Source organism: Lepidochelys olivacea (genome assembly GCF_965140295.1).
Source record: "Lepidochelys olivacea isolate rLepOli2 genome assembly, chromosome: 7".
NCBI lineage: Eukaryota > Metazoa > Chordata > Testudines > Cheloniidae > Lepidochelys > Lepidochelys olivacea.
In genome coordinates this window covers 124998708-125016030 of record NC_140417.1, presented here as the reverse complement: position 1 = coordinate 125016030, position 17323 = coordinate 124998708, and the positions used below count along the sequence as shown (strand labels likewise).

General features: G+C 66.2%; 1 protein-coding gene across 3 annotated transcripts in view; it reads left to right on the top strand.

The window, feature by feature from the left end:
- Nucleotides 1-17323, top strand: part of SLIT1 (slit guidance ligand 1) — a 136481-nt gene that overhangs the window by 92475 nt on the left and 26683 nt on the right. For all 3 annotated transcript variants that reach the window (XM_084634396.1, XM_084634397.1, XM_084634398.1), the window contains exons 6-18: nucleotides 710-781; nucleotides 2009-2080; nucleotides 4224-4387; nucleotides 4794-4941; nucleotides 10236-10307; nucleotides 12482-12553; nucleotides 13121-13192; nucleotides 13357-13500; nucleotides 14029-14192; nucleotides 14779-14802; nucleotides 15528-15672; nucleotides 15901-15975; nucleotides 16506-16649. In XM_084634396.1, coding sequence (XP_084490522.1) covers nucleotides 710-781; nucleotides 2009-2080; nucleotides 4224-4387; nucleotides 4794-4941; nucleotides 10236-10307; nucleotides 12482-12553; nucleotides 13121-13192; nucleotides 13357-13500; nucleotides 14029-14192; nucleotides 14779-14802; nucleotides 15528-15672; nucleotides 15901-15975; nucleotides 16506-16649 — 1368 coding nt within the window. The remainder of the gene's footprint in view (nucleotides 1-709; nucleotides 782-2008; nucleotides 2081-4223; nucleotides 4388-4793; nucleotides 4942-10235; nucleotides 10308-12481; nucleotides 12554-13120; nucleotides 13193-13356; nucleotides 13501-14028; nucleotides 14193-14778; nucleotides 14803-15527; nucleotides 15673-15900; nucleotides 15976-16505; nucleotides 16650-17323) is intronic.

Here is a 17323-nt window from a genome sequence, read left to right as displayed (position 1 = left end):
TTTGCTCCAGGATCACGCACGCTGGGGGTGCTGGAGCGTGGGGAGTCCAGCTGGGGAAGGGCGGGTCTCTGGATGCAGACAGCTGTGAGTCCCTGGGGTGTCCCGTGTTCTGCTGCTCCCCAGGGATGCAGATGGCCGAGCGCTACACCACCCGGCCCTTCCCATCCTCTGCAGTGGGAGCGCACGGGGCAGCAGGACGCCCCAGCAGCCTGCCCCCCTCTGCCTGCTGTGACCGATGGCACACGGTGCCGGGCAGCGAGGGGCAGGATGATCCACCAAGCGTGGCAACGAGGGGGGCTCAGCCCGGGAGAGCCACGTCTCCATGGCACGGGGGCGGCCCCTGGGCAAAGCCCCGGGCTCACAGCCAGGAGGCATGGTGGTGCCCAGGGTCCCCAGCCCTGCCCTGGGGCACACCTGGGGCAATATCTGCTTAGTTCAGGCCAGGAGGGGGCCCCATGGGGGCAGATATTGCGTAAGCCTCCCACACAGCTCTGCCAGCGCCCCTCACTCCCAACCCGCAGCCCCTGCTGTGGCTGTTCTGGGCTCCCCCCAGCTCGGCCAGTGCCCCTCACTCCCAACCCGCAGCCCCTGCTGTGGCTGTTCTGGGCCCTGGCATTCCTCTGCCCAGCTCAGGGCGCCGGCCCGGCCTGCAGACTGTCCTGGGGCCTGGAGTCTGTTCGGCAAAGCTGGGTCCCCTTTTCTTGTGCAGGCAGCTGGACAAGAACCAGATCAGCTGTATCGAGGACGGGGCCTTCCGCGCGCTGCGGAGCCTGGAGGTTCTGTAAGTGGGGCGGGCACGGGGCATGGGGCACGGGATTCGGAGCCATGAGTTCGGCTGTCCTGGGAGGGGTGGGGGGCTCCCACCTGCCCGGCCTCCAGGTGCCAGCTCCGGGAACAGGCTGTCTGGGGGTGGCCAGCCTGGCCAAGCCTCGCTGAGCAAACCGGGGCTCAGCCCAAGCCCCAGTCGCCAGCAGCGCAGAGCTGTGGGGGGGGGATCAGCCCCAAGTGCGGGCAGCAGGGGGCACGGAGCTGGGGGGGGGTCGGGAACTCCCTGGCCCTGGGCACACAGCCCGTGTGGGCCCTGCCCCAGCATCTGCCCCCTCCCCGGCCCCCTGCACTCTCCCAAGAGCCTCTCAGAGCCAGAGCCAAGTGGCTCCTCCTAGCCACTCGGACCCGTCTGTGCGTCTGTCTGTTCGCCTGGGGGGTCCCCACTGGGAGGGGGGCTCTGGCTGGGCTGTCCCGGTGGGGGGACACTTGGGGTGGGGCTCTGGCTGGTCTGTCCCGGCGGGGGGACATGTGGGGGGGGTCTCTGGCTGGGCTGTCCCGGCGGGGGAGACACGTGGGGGGGGCTCTGGCTGGTCTGTCCCAGTGGGGGGACATAGAATCATAGAATCATAGAATATCAGGGTTGGAAGGGACCCCAGAAGGTCATCTAGTCCAACCCCCTGCTCGAAGCAGGACCAATTCCCAGTTAAATCATCCCAGCCAGGGCTTTGTCAAGCCTGACCTTAAAAACCTCTAAGGAAGGAGATTCTACCACCTCCCTAGGTAACGCATTCCAGTGTTTCACCACCCTCTTAGTGAAAAAGTTTTTCCTAATATCCAATCTAAACCTTCCCCACTGCAACTTGAAACATGTGTGGGGGGGTGCCTGGCTGGGCTGTCCCGGCGGGGGAGACACGTGGGGGGGGCTCTGGCTGGGCTGTCCCGGCGGGGGGACACGTGGGGGGGGGGCGAGCTCTGGCTGGTCTGTCCTGGCGGGGGGACACGTGGGGGGGGCTCTGGCTGGTCTGTCCCGGCGGGGGGACATGTGGGGGGGGTCTCTGGCTGGGCTGTCCCGGCGGGGGAGACACGTGGGGGGGCTCTGGCTGGTCTGTCCTGGCGGGGGGACACATGGGGGGGGCTCTGGCTGGTCTGTCCCGGCGGGGGGACACGTGGGGGGGGGGGGCTCTGGCTGGTCTGTCCCAGCCAGGGGGGGGCCCTGACCCATCTCAGTCGCCTCCTGCAGGACACTGAATAACAACAACATCAGCGCCATCCCCGTGTCCAGCTTCAACCACATGCCCAGACTCCGGACCTTGTGAGTATGGGGGGGCTGGGGGGATGGGTGCGGGGGCTGGAGCAGGGAGCACAGTGGGGGGCTGAGGGCCATTGAACCAGGCTGTAACCCCTGGATATGGTGGAACCCAGTCAAGCCAGGGGGCACTGCAGCCCCCCCGCACTCCCTCACCCCTAATCCCAGCACCTGTGGGGGCAGGTGGTCCCGGGGGATGGGTGGAGGGCAGGGCCCCGGGGCTGGGCTGGACACGTGGGGGGGAAGCTGGCCGGGGGGGACGTGCTGCTGCCTCCAACCCAGCGCGTTGCAGAAGCTTTTGGCCCCCCCTTTGTTCCCACGCTCTGGTGCTGCCTGCCGCAGCTCAGCCATTGCCCCTCCCGGGGTCCCCGTGCGCCCCTGGAGCTGGGGCCGTGGGCTCTGGGGGGCTGAGGCCGTGTGCTCTGGGGGGCTGGGCCGTGGGCTCTGGGGGGCTGAGGCCGTGGGCCCTGGGGGGCTGAGGCCGTGGGCCCTGGGCGGCTGGGCCGTGGGCTCTGGGGGGCTGAGGCCGTAGGCCCTGGGGGGCTGGGCTGTGGGCTCTGGGGGGCTGAGGCCGTGTGCTCTGGGGCCGTGGGCCCTGGGGGGCTGGGCCCTGGGGGGCTGGGCCGTGGGCTCTGGGGGGCTGAGGCCGTGGGCCCTGGGGGGCTGGGCTGTGGGCTCTGGGGGGCTGAGGCCGTGGGCTCTGGGGCCCTGGGGCTGTGGACTCTGGGGCCGTGGGCTCTGGGAGGCTGGGGCCGTGGGCTCTGGGGGGCTGAGGCCATGGGCCCTGGGGGGCTGGGCTGTGGGCTCTAGGGGGCTGGGCCATGGGCTCTGGGGCCGTGGGCTCTGGGGGGCTGGGCTGTGGGCTCTGGGGGGCTGAGGCCATGTGCTCTGGGGCCGTGGGCCCTGGGGGGCTGGGCCGTGGGCCCTGGGGGGCTGGGGCTGTGGGCTCTGGGGGGCTGAGGCCGTGGGCTCTGGGGGGCTGGGCCGTGGGCCCTGGGGCTGTGGGGTCTGGGGCCGTGGGCCCTGGGAGGCTGGGCTGTGGGCTCTGGGGGGCTGAGGCCGTGTGCTCTGGGGCCGTGGGCCCTGGGGGGCTGGGCCGTGGGCTCTGGGGGGCTGAGGCCGTGGGCCCTGGGGGGCTGGGCTGTGGGCTCTGGGGGGCTGAGGCCGTGGGCTCTGGGGCCGTGGGCTCTGGGGGGCTGGGCTGTGGGCTCTGGGGGGCTGGGCTGTGGGCCCTGGGGGGCTGGGGCTGTGGGCTCTGGGGGGCTGAGGCCGTGGGCTCTGGGGGGCTGGGCCGTGGGCCCTGGGGCTGTGGGCTCTGGGGCCGTGGGCCCTGGGGGGCTGGGCCGTGGGCCCTGGGGGGCTGAGGCTGTGGGCTCTGGGGGGCTGGGCCGTGGGCCCTGGGGCTGTGGGCTCTGGGGCCGTGGGCTCTGGGGGGCTGGGCCGTGGGCCCTGGGGCTGTGGGCTCTGGGGCCGTGGGCCCTGGGGGGCTGGGGCTGTGGGCTCTGGGGGGCTGAGGCCGTGGGCTCTGGGGGGCTGGGCTGTGGGCTCTGGGGGGCTGAGGCCATGTGCTCTGGGGCTGTGGGCCCTGGGGGGCTGGGCCGTGGGCCCTGGGGGGCTGGGGCTGTGGGCTCTGGGGGGCTGAGGCCATGGGCTCTGGGGGGCTGGGCCGTGGGCCCTGGGGCCGTGGGCTCTGGGGCCGTGGGCCCTGGGGGGCTGGGCCGTGGGCCCTGGGGGGCTGAGGCTGTGGGCTCTGGGGGGCTGGGCCGTGGGCCCTGGGGCTGTGGGCTCTGGGGCCGTGGGCTCTGGGGGGCTGGGCCGTGGGCCCTGGGGCTGTGGGCTCTGGGGCCGTGGGCCCTGGGGGGCTGGGGCTGTGGGCTCTGGGGGGCTGAGGCCGTGGGCCCTGGGGGGCTGGGCCGTGGGCTCTGGGGGGCTGAGGCCGTGGGCTCTGGGGGGCTGAGGCCGTGGGCTGTGGGGGGCTGGGCCGTGGGCCCTGGGGCTGTGGGCTCTGGGGCCGTGGGCCCTGGGGGGCTGGGCTGTGGGCGCTTGGGAGGCCCGGCTGGGGGCTCCGCAGGAGCTGGCAGCCCAGGGACGGGCGGCTGGGGACGTCCCCGCGGGGAGACCCTGACACTGACCCTCTGCCCTTCCCCAGCCGCCTCCACTCCAACCAGCTGTTCTGCGACTGCCACCTGGGCTGGCTCGCGGGGTGGCTGCAGCAGCGCCCCGCCATCGGGCTCTTCACGCAGTGCGCCGGGCCCCCCCCCCTCCGCGGCACCAGCCTGCCCGAGCTCCGGAAACACGACTTCAGCTGCTCAGGTCAGGGGCTGCTGTGGCCCTGGGGGCCTGCCTGGGCGGGGGTCTGGGCTGCAGGGGGGGCCCTGCCTGGGAGGTGTCTGGCCTGTGGGGGGCTCTGCCTGGGCGGGGGGTCTGGCCTGCGGGGGGCTCTGCCTGGGCGGGGGGTCTGGCCTGTGGGGGGCTCTGCCTGGATGGGGGGGTCTGGGCTGCGGGGGGGGGCCCTGCCTGGGGGGTGTCTGGCCTGCGAGGGGCTCTGCCTGGGGGGAGGGAGCTGCTCTGGGCTGCCGGGGGGCTGGTGCCCTGGGGGGTGAGGTGAGGGTGATGCTGCGTCTCCGCCCGGCCCAGCACCAGCCACGCCCTCGAGCTCCCTGCCCCTGCCCAGGCCATGTCCCCGTCTCACTGGGCCGCTGCTCTGCTTCCCCGGCAGGACAAACGGACGCCTCCCACGCCCAGGTCTGCAGCCTCTCGTCCGGCTCCTGCCCCGCCATGTGCACCTGCAGCAACAGCGTGGTGGACTGCCGCGGCAAGGGGCTGACGGCCATCCCCGCCAACCTGCCCGAGGGCATGACAGAGATGTGAGTGCACCAGTGCCCCCCGCCGGACCCCCCGCAGCCCCACGGCGACACAGGGCGCAGCAGCTGGGCCCAGCCCCACCCCCAGGGGACAGGGCCGGGGACGGCTCTGCAGGGCCGGGTGGGGCCGAGGGAGCAGACCCGCCTGTGTTCGCCGGGCGCCGGTGTCACGGAGTGTGGGGGAGTCCAGGCCCTGCACCCCTCTTCCTGGGATCCACTGAGACTCTCAGCCAGCCAGTAAAACAGAAGGTTTATTGGACAACAGGAACACAGTCCAAAACAGAGCTTGTGGGTACACCCAGGACCCCTCAGTCAACTCCTTCTGGGGGAGCAGGGAGCTTAGACCCCAGCCCTGGGGTTCACTGTGTTCCTCCACCCAGCCCCAAACTGCCAACTAAACTCTCCCAGCAGGTTCCCTGCTGCAGCCTCTGTTCACATTCCTGGGCAGAGGTGTTACCTCCCCCCCCTCCTGGCTCAGGTGACAGGCTCTCAGGTCTCCCCTCCCCAGGGCACATTCCCAGGTCAACGCTCCCCCCTCCCTGCGGAGTCACATCGGGTCTGCTCAGTTTGTCCCTGAGCCCGGGGCACTGGGACCATACGTGGCCTCTCTGGCCACAGTGATAGCAGCTCAGGTCACGTTGGTCCCCTCAAGCGGGTCGGAGGGCCCCGACGCCAGGCATTCCCCTTGGAAGGGGGTTCTCCCTATTTCCCCACTGGGAGGCCCCATGGTGACTCTCTCTCTGTATCGGGGGGGGGGCCTGTTCTTTTGGGACTCCTCCCGGCTACCCCCCGACCGACTGTTCACAAACTCGTCGGCCAGCTGCCCTGCGTGCTGGGGGTTCTCGAGCTTTTTGTCCACCAGCCACAGCCTCAGGTCGGACGGGCACTGATCATACAGTTGCTCCAGTACGATTAGGGCAAGCAGGTCCTCTTTAGCTCGGGCCCCAGCTGTCCACTTGCGGGCACACCCCTGCATCCGGTTGACCAGTTGTAGGTAGGTGACCTCAGGCGTTTTACGCTGACTCCGGAACCTTCTCCGGTACATCTCGGGGGTCAGCCCAAACTCGTGTAGCAGGGCCTGTTTGAACAGTTCATAGTCCCCTGCCTCTGGCCCTGTCATTCGGCTGTACACCTCCACGGCTTTGGGGTCCAGTAAGGGGGTGAGGAACTGGAGCCTGTCTGCAGGGTCAACCCTGTGCAGCTCGCAGGCATTCTCAAAGGCCGTCAGGAAGCTATCTATGTCCTCCCCCTCCTTCCGCTGGGCCAGGAAGCACTTATCAAAGCTCCTTGCGGTCTTGGGTCCCCCCTCACTCACCGCAGCCGGGGCCCCACTGCTCCTCAGCCTGGCCAGCTCCAGTTCATGCTGCCTTTGTTTCTCCTTCTCCTGACGTTCCCTCTCCTTCTCCTGACGCTCCCTCTCCTTCTCCTGACGCTCATGTTGACGTTGTTTCTCCTCATGCTGACGTTGTTTTTCATGATCCTCCAGCTCCCCCATTTTCATCTCCCTCTCCCATTCCAGCCGCATCCGCTCCAGGGATGGGGAGCTCCGCCGGGAGGATCCCCTGCTGGCTGCTGGGGTCAGGGTGCCCTCGGTATTCGCTGGGCTTCCCCCAACCCCTCCCCCAGGCATAGGTAGGAAGGGTCTCAGGATGTCCTCAGCAGCAGTCTGACCCCTCCCAGCCCGGTTAGGCCCCAGGGCCCACGCTGCGTCTGCCAGGCGCCTTCCCTCAGGGACAGGGATCGGGTCATCCAAGCGATCCCTCTCCTCCAACTGGGCAATCAGCTGTTCCTTGGTGGACCTCCCGATGCGCAGCCCCCTCTGCCTGCACAGCTCCACCAGGTCGCTCTTCAGGCGTTTAGCGTACATCTCCCTGCTGGCCACTCGCAGGCCGGGCAGCTTTCCTCGGTTTCCAGGAAAAGCCCCTAGGGTGCCAGTCCTTCTTGAGGTCACCACCTCTTTGCCAGGGTCGAGCTGCAGACTCCTCCGTCCCTGGGACCGCTCGCTGCAATCCCCCGGGGGACCCTGTTACTGCAAAAGTCCTTCTCTCTGGTCACACACTCCCAGGGGTTAACCGCCCCCCGAAACCGTCTCTCTCTGAATCTTCAGCACGCCTGGTCCCCGTCAATTCCCCTTCGTTTGACTGTTCCCCAGTCACTTACTGCAGGAAGCGCCGTTCACGGGGTGCAGTACATCCCACCTCTGCCACCAGTTGTCACAGAGTGTGGGGGAGTCCAGGCCCTGCACCCCTCTTCCTGGGATCCACTGAGACTCTCAGCCAGCCAGTAAAACAGAAGGTTTATTGGACAACAGGAACACAGTCCAAAACAGAGCTTGTGGGTACAACCAGGACCCCTCAGTCAAGTCCTTCTGGGAGAGCAGGGAGCTTGGACCCCAGCCCTGGGGATCCCTGCATTCCACACCCAGCCCCAAACTGAAACTAAACCCCCCCAGCAGGCTCTCTCCTGCAGCCTGTCTTCACATTCCTGGGCAGAGGTGTCACCCCCCCGCCCCCCCGCCCCCCGGCTCAGGTCTCCCATCCCCAGGGCACATTCCCAGGACAACACTCCCCTGTCCCTGCTGCGTCACATCCTCACAGCCGGGCATCCTGCTCGCCCAGGGAGCCCCCGGCAGACACCGACCTGGCGTCGGCGCACAACAGGCCGGCTCCCGATGGCGGCCAGGGCCATGCCAGGCGTGTCACATCTCGCGTGTGGCTGCCGCCTGGGAAAGGAGTCGCTCTTCAGGGCAGCCCTTGGCTGCAGGAGGGTGGTGCCGCTAGAGCCGGCTGGAGCCGGCCCTTGGACAAACCCGTTGCCCGGTGTAATGAGGCTGGTTCTGGCGGGACCCCACTGAGAGTGCCAATTCAGGGCAAACTGCTCAGAGCAGGGCAGTCACAGCCCCATGCTGGGGTTTCTGTGCACACCGAGGCAAACCAAACCAGCCAGATAGAGAGGACTTTGGTGTCACCCCACTGGCTAACCACAAGTCACACAAGCAATTCCCCCTGGACACTCCAGTTTCCCAGTCTCCCCACCAGTGCCCCTCGTTATGGGACAGATGGTTATGAAAACCAATACCCCAGTAAAAGAGAAAAGGTTCCCTCGATCCCAAAGGACCAAGCCCCAGACCCAGGTGTGATGTTATGAGTGTAATATAATATCTCATTGAAAGGTGACAGGGCCAGAAAGAGTTAATGAACTCCCAGACTGACCTGACCCCGGCCCCGAACTTTAAAGCCTGGTTAGGAAGAGATGGAAATGGAGAGAGCTGTGAAATGCAGCTGGCATGGTGAGAGAGAGAAGGGGAGCTGTGTGCTCAGGGCTTGTGATGTCAGCAAACGAGGCTTGGCTATGGCTATGGCTTTCATTCAAAGACCAAAAAAGGAGGATTAACATTTAGGAAGACACTTGAGTGATAGTATTGTTGTCTATGTGCCTCTTTGAAGGTTGTGGTAACCTGTGTCTGAACGGTTAATGGATAAATGACCCTGTGCTAATTGCCAGGGTGTTTGGGAGAAGGAAAGTGAAGCCGATTGTTTTCTCAGGCCAAGAGGCTGCTGGAAATGTATAAAAACCCTGGGACATGGTCCTTCTTCATCTCAGATCTGCTTTGGGTTTCAAGAAGGGGAAACCCTGAGCCATGAGGATTGAGATCCTCAGTCGCTGACTGGAGTCACCCTGAATACGAACACTGGACTGTAACCTGTGGACTATTTCTAAAAGGACTTTTGGCCACTACACACTCACCATCTCTGCCATGTACCTGGACCTCAAGAACTGAACTCAAGTCTGCCTGTATATTGATCTTTCAGCCAATTCTCTCTCTTTTCTTTTTAAATAAATGTTAGTTTAGTTAACAAGAATTGGTTCTAGCGTGTATTTTGGGTACGATCTAAGTTATCATTGGACCTGGGAGTGTGGCAGATCCTTTGGGGTTGGAGAATCTTTTCTTTTATAGGATGAGATAAGATGTTCGGTAACCATCCTCGTATCTGACAGGTGTGTCTGGAGGGGGGCCTGAGGCTGGCACTTTAAGGGCACTGCGTCGTGTGGACGTCTGAGTACCCAGGGAGGTGATACAGAGGCTGGTTTGGGCTGGTTTGATAACTCTAAGTATTGGAATATCCACCAGCGTGTGGGGTTTGTCTGCCCCGGTCTGTTTGCAGTTCACCCAGACTGAGTGACCTCAGCGGGTTCCCACGGACAGCACCGTCACCCCAGGTCAATGTACAAATCAGATCTTACCCACAAATCACGCTGTTGCCAAACCTTTAGCATCTAAAATCTAAAGGTTTATTCAGAAAAGGAAAAGGATAGACGCGAGAGCTAGAAGTGGTGAAATGGAATCAATGACATACAGTGATGGCAAAGTTCTTGGTTCAGGCTTGCAGCAGTGATGGAATAAGCTGCAGGTTCAAATCAAGTCTCTGGAGAACATCCCCAGCTGGGGTGGGTCTTTCAGTCCTTGGTTCAAAGCTTCAGTGCAGCAAAGTCCCTCCAGAGGTCAGAAGCAGGATTGAAGACCAGATGGAGGAGCTGCAGCAGGTTTTTATAGTCTCTTGCCATGTGGTCTCTGCTTTCTTTGTCCCAAGGACAAGCTGCCCATCACACGGCCTGGAAACACCTCAGAGTTCTGTCCATAGGCAGGTCCCTGCACACTTTGCTGAGTCGCAAGGCGTGTCTGCCTTCTCTCAATGGGTCAGTTGTGTCGCTGATGGTCCTTAATGAGCCACCCAGCAGGCTAGGCAGAGCTGACACCAACTTGTCTGGGGTGTCCCCCAGAAGCAGAGCACAAGTTTGAACTACGGACAGTACAGAGCCAATATTCATAACTTCAACTACAAAAATGATACCCACATATAGGCAGCATAATCATAACCAGCCAACCATCACCTCGTCTTAGACTCCTCATTTGACCCCCTTTATACAAGATTTGGTGCCACTACAGGACTTTGGTTGCAACGATGATCTATACAGATTATGTCAATAACATCACACCCAGTTTCCCGACAACCCCCCCTCCCCCCGGGGGGGCAGTGGCCCTGCTCACCTGTTCCCCCAGGACTTCGCCCAAAGTGTAACTAGAGCGAATCTCCATCGGGAACTCCAGCTGAGCCAGCCCAGGGCAAATCTGCGCTGCGGAGAGCACCCCTGCAGGGAGAGGTGGGGCTGGGGCAGCTCCCCCCACAGCCAGCACCCCCCTGTGCTCCCCACAGCGCCCCCTGCAGGGAGAGGCCAGGCTGCAGTAGGCAGCCAGCAGGACGGGCGGGTTTGGTTCATTTTCTGTCTCCCCACAGACGCCTGGAGCTGAACGGGATCAGATCTGTCCCCCCTGGTGCCTTCTCGCCCTACAAGAAGCTGCGGCGGATGTAAGTGCCCCGAGCCTGACCCTGGGCGTGCCCGGAACTGCCCCCGTGCCTCTGCCCCATTGCCCCCAGCGCCTGCCCCGCGTCCCTGCTGCCGCCTCTGGAGTCTCAGCCCGTGAGGAGCCCAAGGGGCTCTGGTCCTGTCCTGGGTGCCCTGTGGTCTCTCAGCTCCCCACCCAGTGGAGTCCCCGCCACAGCGGGCAGGGCGGGGCCCCCGGCACTGGGCCCCTCTGCCCCAGGCTCACGCAGCAGGTCCCAATGGGGCTTAGGGCGCCTGTGGGGCGAAACCAGCCCTCCGAGCCGCCCACACCAATTCCGGGCCCCAGGGCAGAACAGTCCATGGGCCCCTAGAAGGGGCCACCTGACATCGGGCGGGGCTGCAGCTGTGCTGGCTGGTGCCTGGAGCGGCCCTGGCTGGCTGCGCTGCTGGGCACGCTCTTCCGGCACAGCCAGGGCTTCCACGTGCCCGCCCGGCTGCCCGCGCTGGCAGGAGTGCCAGGACAGCCGTCCCCCCGGGCCCCCGAACCTGCAGGAGGTTTCTAGCCGGTAAGGGGTGCTGGGAAGACATGGGGCCACCGGACGGCCCCATGGCAGCAGCTCCAACACCCGCCCACGGAGCCCCGCCAGAGGACATGGCTGGGGGGCAGGGCTGTGCCTCGAGGGCCATTCATTCTTAACAGCACAATCCCTATGCTAACAACCTTAAAGGAAGCCTTCGTTAGCATGTGCCCGGCTGTTTTACCTTGGTCAGGGCCACGTCAAAGGCACAGGGGCTGGTAAAGGCAGGCTGGCAGAAGCTTAGTTTGGCACTGATACTGTGTTACCGGCAAGTGGGGTGACTGTCCTCCCTAGCCTTCTTTCCTTCAATGTGGGGGGCTGCTGGACCCTCAATGACACCTGGAGGTACAGGTGGCCCCAGGGACCCAGAGCATCATTTTACACCTGCCTCTGTTAAATTGTAGACAGGTAACGGGGGTGTCAGAGGGGACGGGGAGAGCGTGGGGACCTGGGGCTGGGCAGGGTCACATGGAGGGTCACGTGCCCCCCATTGTGTCCCTCCCATGAGTGCAGTACTGGCAAGAAATTATTTCTACTTGCACCACTGGCCGCCAGTACCACCCCGCACACCTAGGAGGCCTGTGGCCCAGCCGGGCAATTTAAAACGGCCCCACTGCCGAGTTCCCTCGAATGTTTCCCAGCTGTGTGTGGAATGAATTTTGTTACGTGCCCCAATATGGAGGTGAGGTGGGACACGACCCTGTGTGACACATCACCTCCGTATTCGTGCACATAACAAAATCCATGTGGTGGGGGTGAGGCCGAGGGGTTTGGGGTGCGGGAGGGGGCTCAGGGCCAGGGCAGAGGGTTGGGTGCAGGGGATGAGGACTCCAGCTGGGGGTGCGGGCTCTGGGGTGGAGCCAGGGATGAGGGGTTTGGGGTGCAGGCTGCCCTAGGGCTACGGCAGGAGAGAAGACACCACCACCCCGCCCCAGCTCTCTCTCCCTGCAGCAGGGCTGGGGCTGGGTTCGGGCCTGAGGAGGGGCGCCCCCACCACACCAGAGTTCGGGTATCCCAGCTGTGTCCAGGCTGGGCCGGGCTAGGTGGGGTCTGGGGGAGGGGTACCCCCAGCTGCGGCAGGTCCCTGGGTGGATTCCCTGAGCACCTGCACAGTGGTAACTAGGCTGTTGCATGGCCGTGCCACTTCCAGGGACCTCCCCGGGCCCTTTTACATTGCCCAGGCCCCTGGGCAATTCCCCCTTTGCCCCCATCGCTGGCCTGCCAGCCCTAAGGACTGGGACTCACAACTGGCCAGCTCACAAGAGCAACAGCTGAAGCTTCTGCCTCCTGACCCACCCCCAGCCCCACTCCTGCGAGCCCATCCGCCAGCCCATCACCCTCCCCTCAGGGCACCTGCCACGGCCCCATAACCCCTGTCATCCTTGCAGCGCCCGTGGGGGAGAGACCCATCTTCTGCCCCAGGGCGGCTAGACATCCCACAACCTTGTCCCTCCCCGCCCGGTGGAGGGCGACTGGGCAAAGACTTGGCCCCTCCATGGGGTGCTGTGGGGAGCAGTGGGATTCTGGGCCCCCCAGGGCTGCAGCTGGGCGGGGCTGGTGTGGCGGACGGGGGCTGGGGAGGGAAGACAACGCTGGGCATTTCCCCTTTTGCCTTGCAGAGACCTGAGCAACAACCAGATCTCGGAGATCGCACGTGACGCCTTCCAGGGGCTGCGCTCGCTGAACTCCCTGTGAGTCCCCGGGCCGCCCCCGGCCAAGGGCTTCGCCACGTCCAGAGCCCCGGGAATCACGACCTCCAGCCTCACTGATCGTCACACGGTCCCTGGGAGCCGCTACGGAGCCACGCTGCCCTGGGCCCCCGCCGCGCCGCCAAGGCCCCTCACTCCCGACCCACAGCCCTGGGCCTCCACCACGCCGCCAACGCCCCTCACTCCCGACCCGCAGCCCCAGCCCTGGGCCCTCGCCGCTCTGCCAAGGCCCCTCACTCCCGATCCGCAGCCCCAGCCCTGGGCCCCCGCTGCTCCGCCAACGCCCCTCACTCCCGACCCGCGGCCCCTCGGCTGAGGGTAGCCCGTCGCACTGGGAGGTGGGTCTGGATTGGAGGCGGAGGTAAGATCCCTGGCCAGGACCAAGGCTTGGGGCCCCAGCAACGTGGGGTGGCCCGTGCTGGGGGTCGGCAAAGCTGGGGGCTGCGGGGCTCCTGGCTGGGGTCCTGTGGGGATCCCTGTTCGCTGGGCCGGGGGCTCAGGCCGATGCCCACGGGTCTGCGTGCGAGCGACGGGCTCTGTCTTTTCCAGTGTGCTGTATGGGAACAAGATCACAGACCTGCCCAGGGGCGTCTTCGGGGGACTCCACGCGCTGCAGCTGCTGTAAGGATGCGGCGGCTCGGGCAGGGGCTGGGGTCTGCCCGGCTCTGCTCTCGGGAGCCCGGAGTGCCAGCCCCGATGTCTGCGGTGCCCCCCTGGGCTGGCCCCAGCAGGGCCCAGAGCAGGGCCGGCCTGCGTCTCTGTTTGACGTCTCCCTGCCCCCCCAGGCTCATCAACGCCAACAAGATCAGCTGCCTCCGTGCTGACACCTTCGGGGACCTGCAGAGCCTCTCGCTGCTCTCGCTGTACGACAACAAGCTGCAGGGCCTGGCCAAGGGCACCTTCGCCCCCCTGCGGGCCATCCAGACGCTGTGAGTGCCAGGCAGCGCCCGCCCCGCCCAGCCACCAACTCCCGGGCTCGGGGGGATTCCTGCCCCGCCCTGCGTGGCCCACGTGGGGCAGGCTCTGGTCCAGGAGGTGCAGCCTGGGGGGTGGGCAAAGGGGCCTTCATGCCCTCGGATCCTGGGCTCCCCCGGGGCTGAGAGGGGAATAAAACCCTGGAACTGGGTAAGTCAGCGGAACCTGGGGGGGTCCCAGCACCACGTGCTGCAGGCCCCGCAGCAGGGCTCGGTGGGGCAGCATGGAGGGCTAGCTGGGGCTGGGGGTCATGAGCTGCTCTGCAGGCCCCAGGGCAGCACAGAGGGGCCAGGCCGGGGGTTGCTGTGATTTACCCACAGAGTCCCTAGAGCCCAGTTGGGGTTGACGCTACCCGCCTGGGCCCAGCTGCGAGCCAGGGCCCTGCCCATGTGGGGCCGGCACCCCCAGCTCAGGGCCTGGCCAGTAACGCTCAGTGCTGGGGCCAGCTTCACCCTCCTCCCCTCTGCATCCCCCCCCGCCAGGCACCTGGCTCAGAACCCCTTCATCTGCGACTGCCACCTGCGGTGGCTGGCGGATTTCCTGCGCGCCAACCCCATTGAGACCAGCGGTGCCCGCTGCGCCAGCCCGCGCCGCCTGGCCAACAAGCGCATCGGCCAGATCAAGAGCAAGAAGTTTCGCTGCTCAGGTGAGTCCATCTCCTCTGTCCAGGGCCCTCCCTGCCCCCTACCACTGCGGGACCCAGGGCTGGGGCACGGAGGCACTTAATCGGGGAGCTGCTGTTAGACCCCGGAAGGCAGCTGGGGTCCCTCCAGGATCTTGGCCCCGTCAGTGAAGGGAGCGAGGGGCCGGTGCCCCCTGGGTGCTGAGCAGGCAGAGGGGTGAGCTGGGGCATGGAGCTCCTGCTCTGCCAGCCCCGGGCCCTTCCCTGGGGAACCAGAGCATCCGTCCCCCCCGCCGCTATCGTGGCCTTGACAGAGCCGTGGGGTGCTGGGCGCCGCAGACACCACGTCACGCCCTGCTCTGCAAGGGAGGAGGGGAAACTGAGGCACGGAGCTGGAGGGACTTGCCCAAGCTCAGCCGGTCGGTCAGTGGCAGAGCCGGGGCTCGAGCCCTGAGTGCCAGCCCACCAGAGCCTGTCTCACTGAGCGAACCGAGGGCGGGAAGGAGGAGATCTCGCCAGGCACCACTGGCTGTGCCCAGCTGTCCCCCTCCCCACGCGGGCCCCGGCGCCAGGCTGCCCCGCTAACGTGTTTGTGCCTTTCTCTCCGCAGCCAAGGAGCAGTACTTTATCCCAGGTAAGGACCGAGCAGAGCCCTGCGGGCGGGAGCCGGGGCTGAGGGGACGTGTCTGCCCAGGGACTGTCCATGGGCCTCTCTCGGAGGGGTTGTGGTTTGCCGTGTGACGTCCTGCAAGGTTCAGTCACTGGGTTCCCGGGTACCTGGGCTCTGAGTCGCTGGGTACAGTGCCCCGCAGGACTCGCATGGCCCGGCTCTCCGGCCTGGCACAGATATTGCCACCGGCTGCTGGCACCCTGGGGTCCGGCTCCAGAGGTGGGCGAATGGCCTTTTGCTAAGCAGTCAAAGGCCCTAACCCAGCCTGGCCCACGCCCCACACAGCGCCACACACTGGCACGGGGCTGGTGCAGGGGCTGGGATGGAGGCTGAATGAGAGAAGAAAACCAGCCATGGCCCCTCCCCACGCCTGGCTGCCGGGCACTGCCTGGGCTTCTAGCAGAGAGCAGCTGGGGGCTGCGATCTCAACTCCCATGTGGGGCAGGGGTGGCCCTGAACCCCCCGGCCCGGGGGCTTGATCGCTGCAGGGAAATGGCATCTGCTCCTAAACCCCGGGGGAGCAGGAGGTGCAGCTCCATGCGCGGCAGGCTGCGCTGCCCCCTGCTGACCTCGCTGCACTGGGGCAGGACTGTGGCAGGCCAGCCCCCCCCGCCCAGAGCCCGCCCCCCTGCCCCCCCTGCAGGGCAGTGGCTGGCGTCCTGGCCTCCCCGGCATGTCTCTCGTGGCAGGCACGGAGGATCAGCAGCTGAACCGCGAGTGCAGCAGCGACGTGAGCTGCCCCCCGAAGTGCCGCTGTGAGGCCAGCGTGGTGGAGTGCTCCAGCCTGAAACTCTCCAAGCTCCCGGAGCGCATCCCGCAGGCCACGGCAGAGCTGTAAGGGCCCCCGGCGGCTCCCCGCGTGCTGGGCGTCCTGCCCCGGGTCTGTCTGTCTGTTGCACACGCACTCGCCTTGCCGGAGCCCCCGCCCGGTCCAGGGGGCTGCATGCGTCACAGCTGTGGGGGGGCAGGGGGCTTCCTTTATTCCTCCGGGGGGGCCGAGCCCTGCCTGGGCCTCATCGTCAGCGTCTTTGTTCTTCTCTTCCCCGCCTCCCCCACTCCCAGACGCCTGAACAGCAACGAGATCTCGGTCCTGGAGGCCACGGGGCTCTTCAAAAACCTCCCACACCTGAAAAAAATGTGAGTGCGACCCCAGCGAGTCCTCGCGGCCACGGTGAGGGCATTGGAGACACTGCAGGCAGGGCCAGGGAGCAGGGCACAGCCAGCGGAAGGGGGAGGCCGACGCTGCATCGTTTACCTGTGGAACTCACTGACGCAAGATGTCACTGAGGCCATGAGCTGAGCAGGAGTGGGCATTTCTGTGGCTAGTAAGAACAGCCAGAGTTACGGTAAACCTCCCATTCCTGGGCACAAGCCAGCCTCTCACGGACAGGGCCAGGAGGAACCGCCGCCGCCCCAGACCAGTTATTCTACTAGTTCCCACTAGGGGGTGCCATACACCTTCTCTGCAGCAGCTGGTGCTGGCCCCTGCTGGACAGACGCCCCCAGCCTGCCCGTGTTCCCACGGCATGTAGGACCGGACGCCCCCAGGGGATAGAGGGGTGGGACCCAGCAGGTGATGGCCCGCAGTGCACAGGGGTGGCTCTCTGGGGGGCTGCACCCCCCCATCCCCTGCGTAGGCCCAGCCTGCTGCTCCCCTCTCTCTCCAGCAACCTGAGCAACAACAAGGTGACGGAGATCGAGGACGGGGCCTTCGAGGGGGCGGCGTCCGTCAGCGAGCTGCACCTGACGGCCAATCAGCTGGAGTCGGTGCGCGGCGGCATGTTCCGGGGCCTGGTGGGGCTGCGCACCCTGTGAGTGGAGCCGGGGCCAGATCGGGCTGGGGGGGCTGGGGGGGGCTGCGGGCGGGTTTCACTGGGTGCCTCATGCCACCCCCGTGCCTGCGTCTGCCCTCCCGGTGCCGCACCCCGCCCTCACGCTGCCTGCTCCTTAGATCGGGCCCCTGCAGCTGCCCCAGCAGGCGCGACCCAGACGGCTCTCCCCACTCGGGGCAGCCTCCCGCTGCACCCCCTGCCCTGGCACAGAGCCTGATCATTGCTGCTTCTGTCTGACTGCTGCCTGCCGCCCGCAGGGGACAGAGACGAGACGAGAGTGGGGGGTCTCCTGGGGACGAGAGGGAGACCCCCCACTCACCCCGGCGCTGTCTGGGCAGGAGGGTGCCCCGTGCCTGCTTCCTCCCTGCCGGGGCCGGGGGCGGGAGGGATGGGGAACAGCCGGGGAGTGGCACCCTCTGGCGCTGCCCCCGTTGCACTGACGTGGGGCGTCTGTTTGCTGCTGGTCTGGGCCAGGCCCTTTGCTGCCTCCCCGCCCCCAGCTGGCCTGAGTCGCCGGGGCTGCTCCTGGGGGGTCCGTGCGCCCAGCGCCCCGTGCATGAGGTGGTGCCCCGGCTCCGGGCAGGGCTGAGTCTCACTGCAGTGAGGGTTCCTGGGTGCCAAGGCGGGCAGCGGGCGGGTGCGGCTGGCATGGC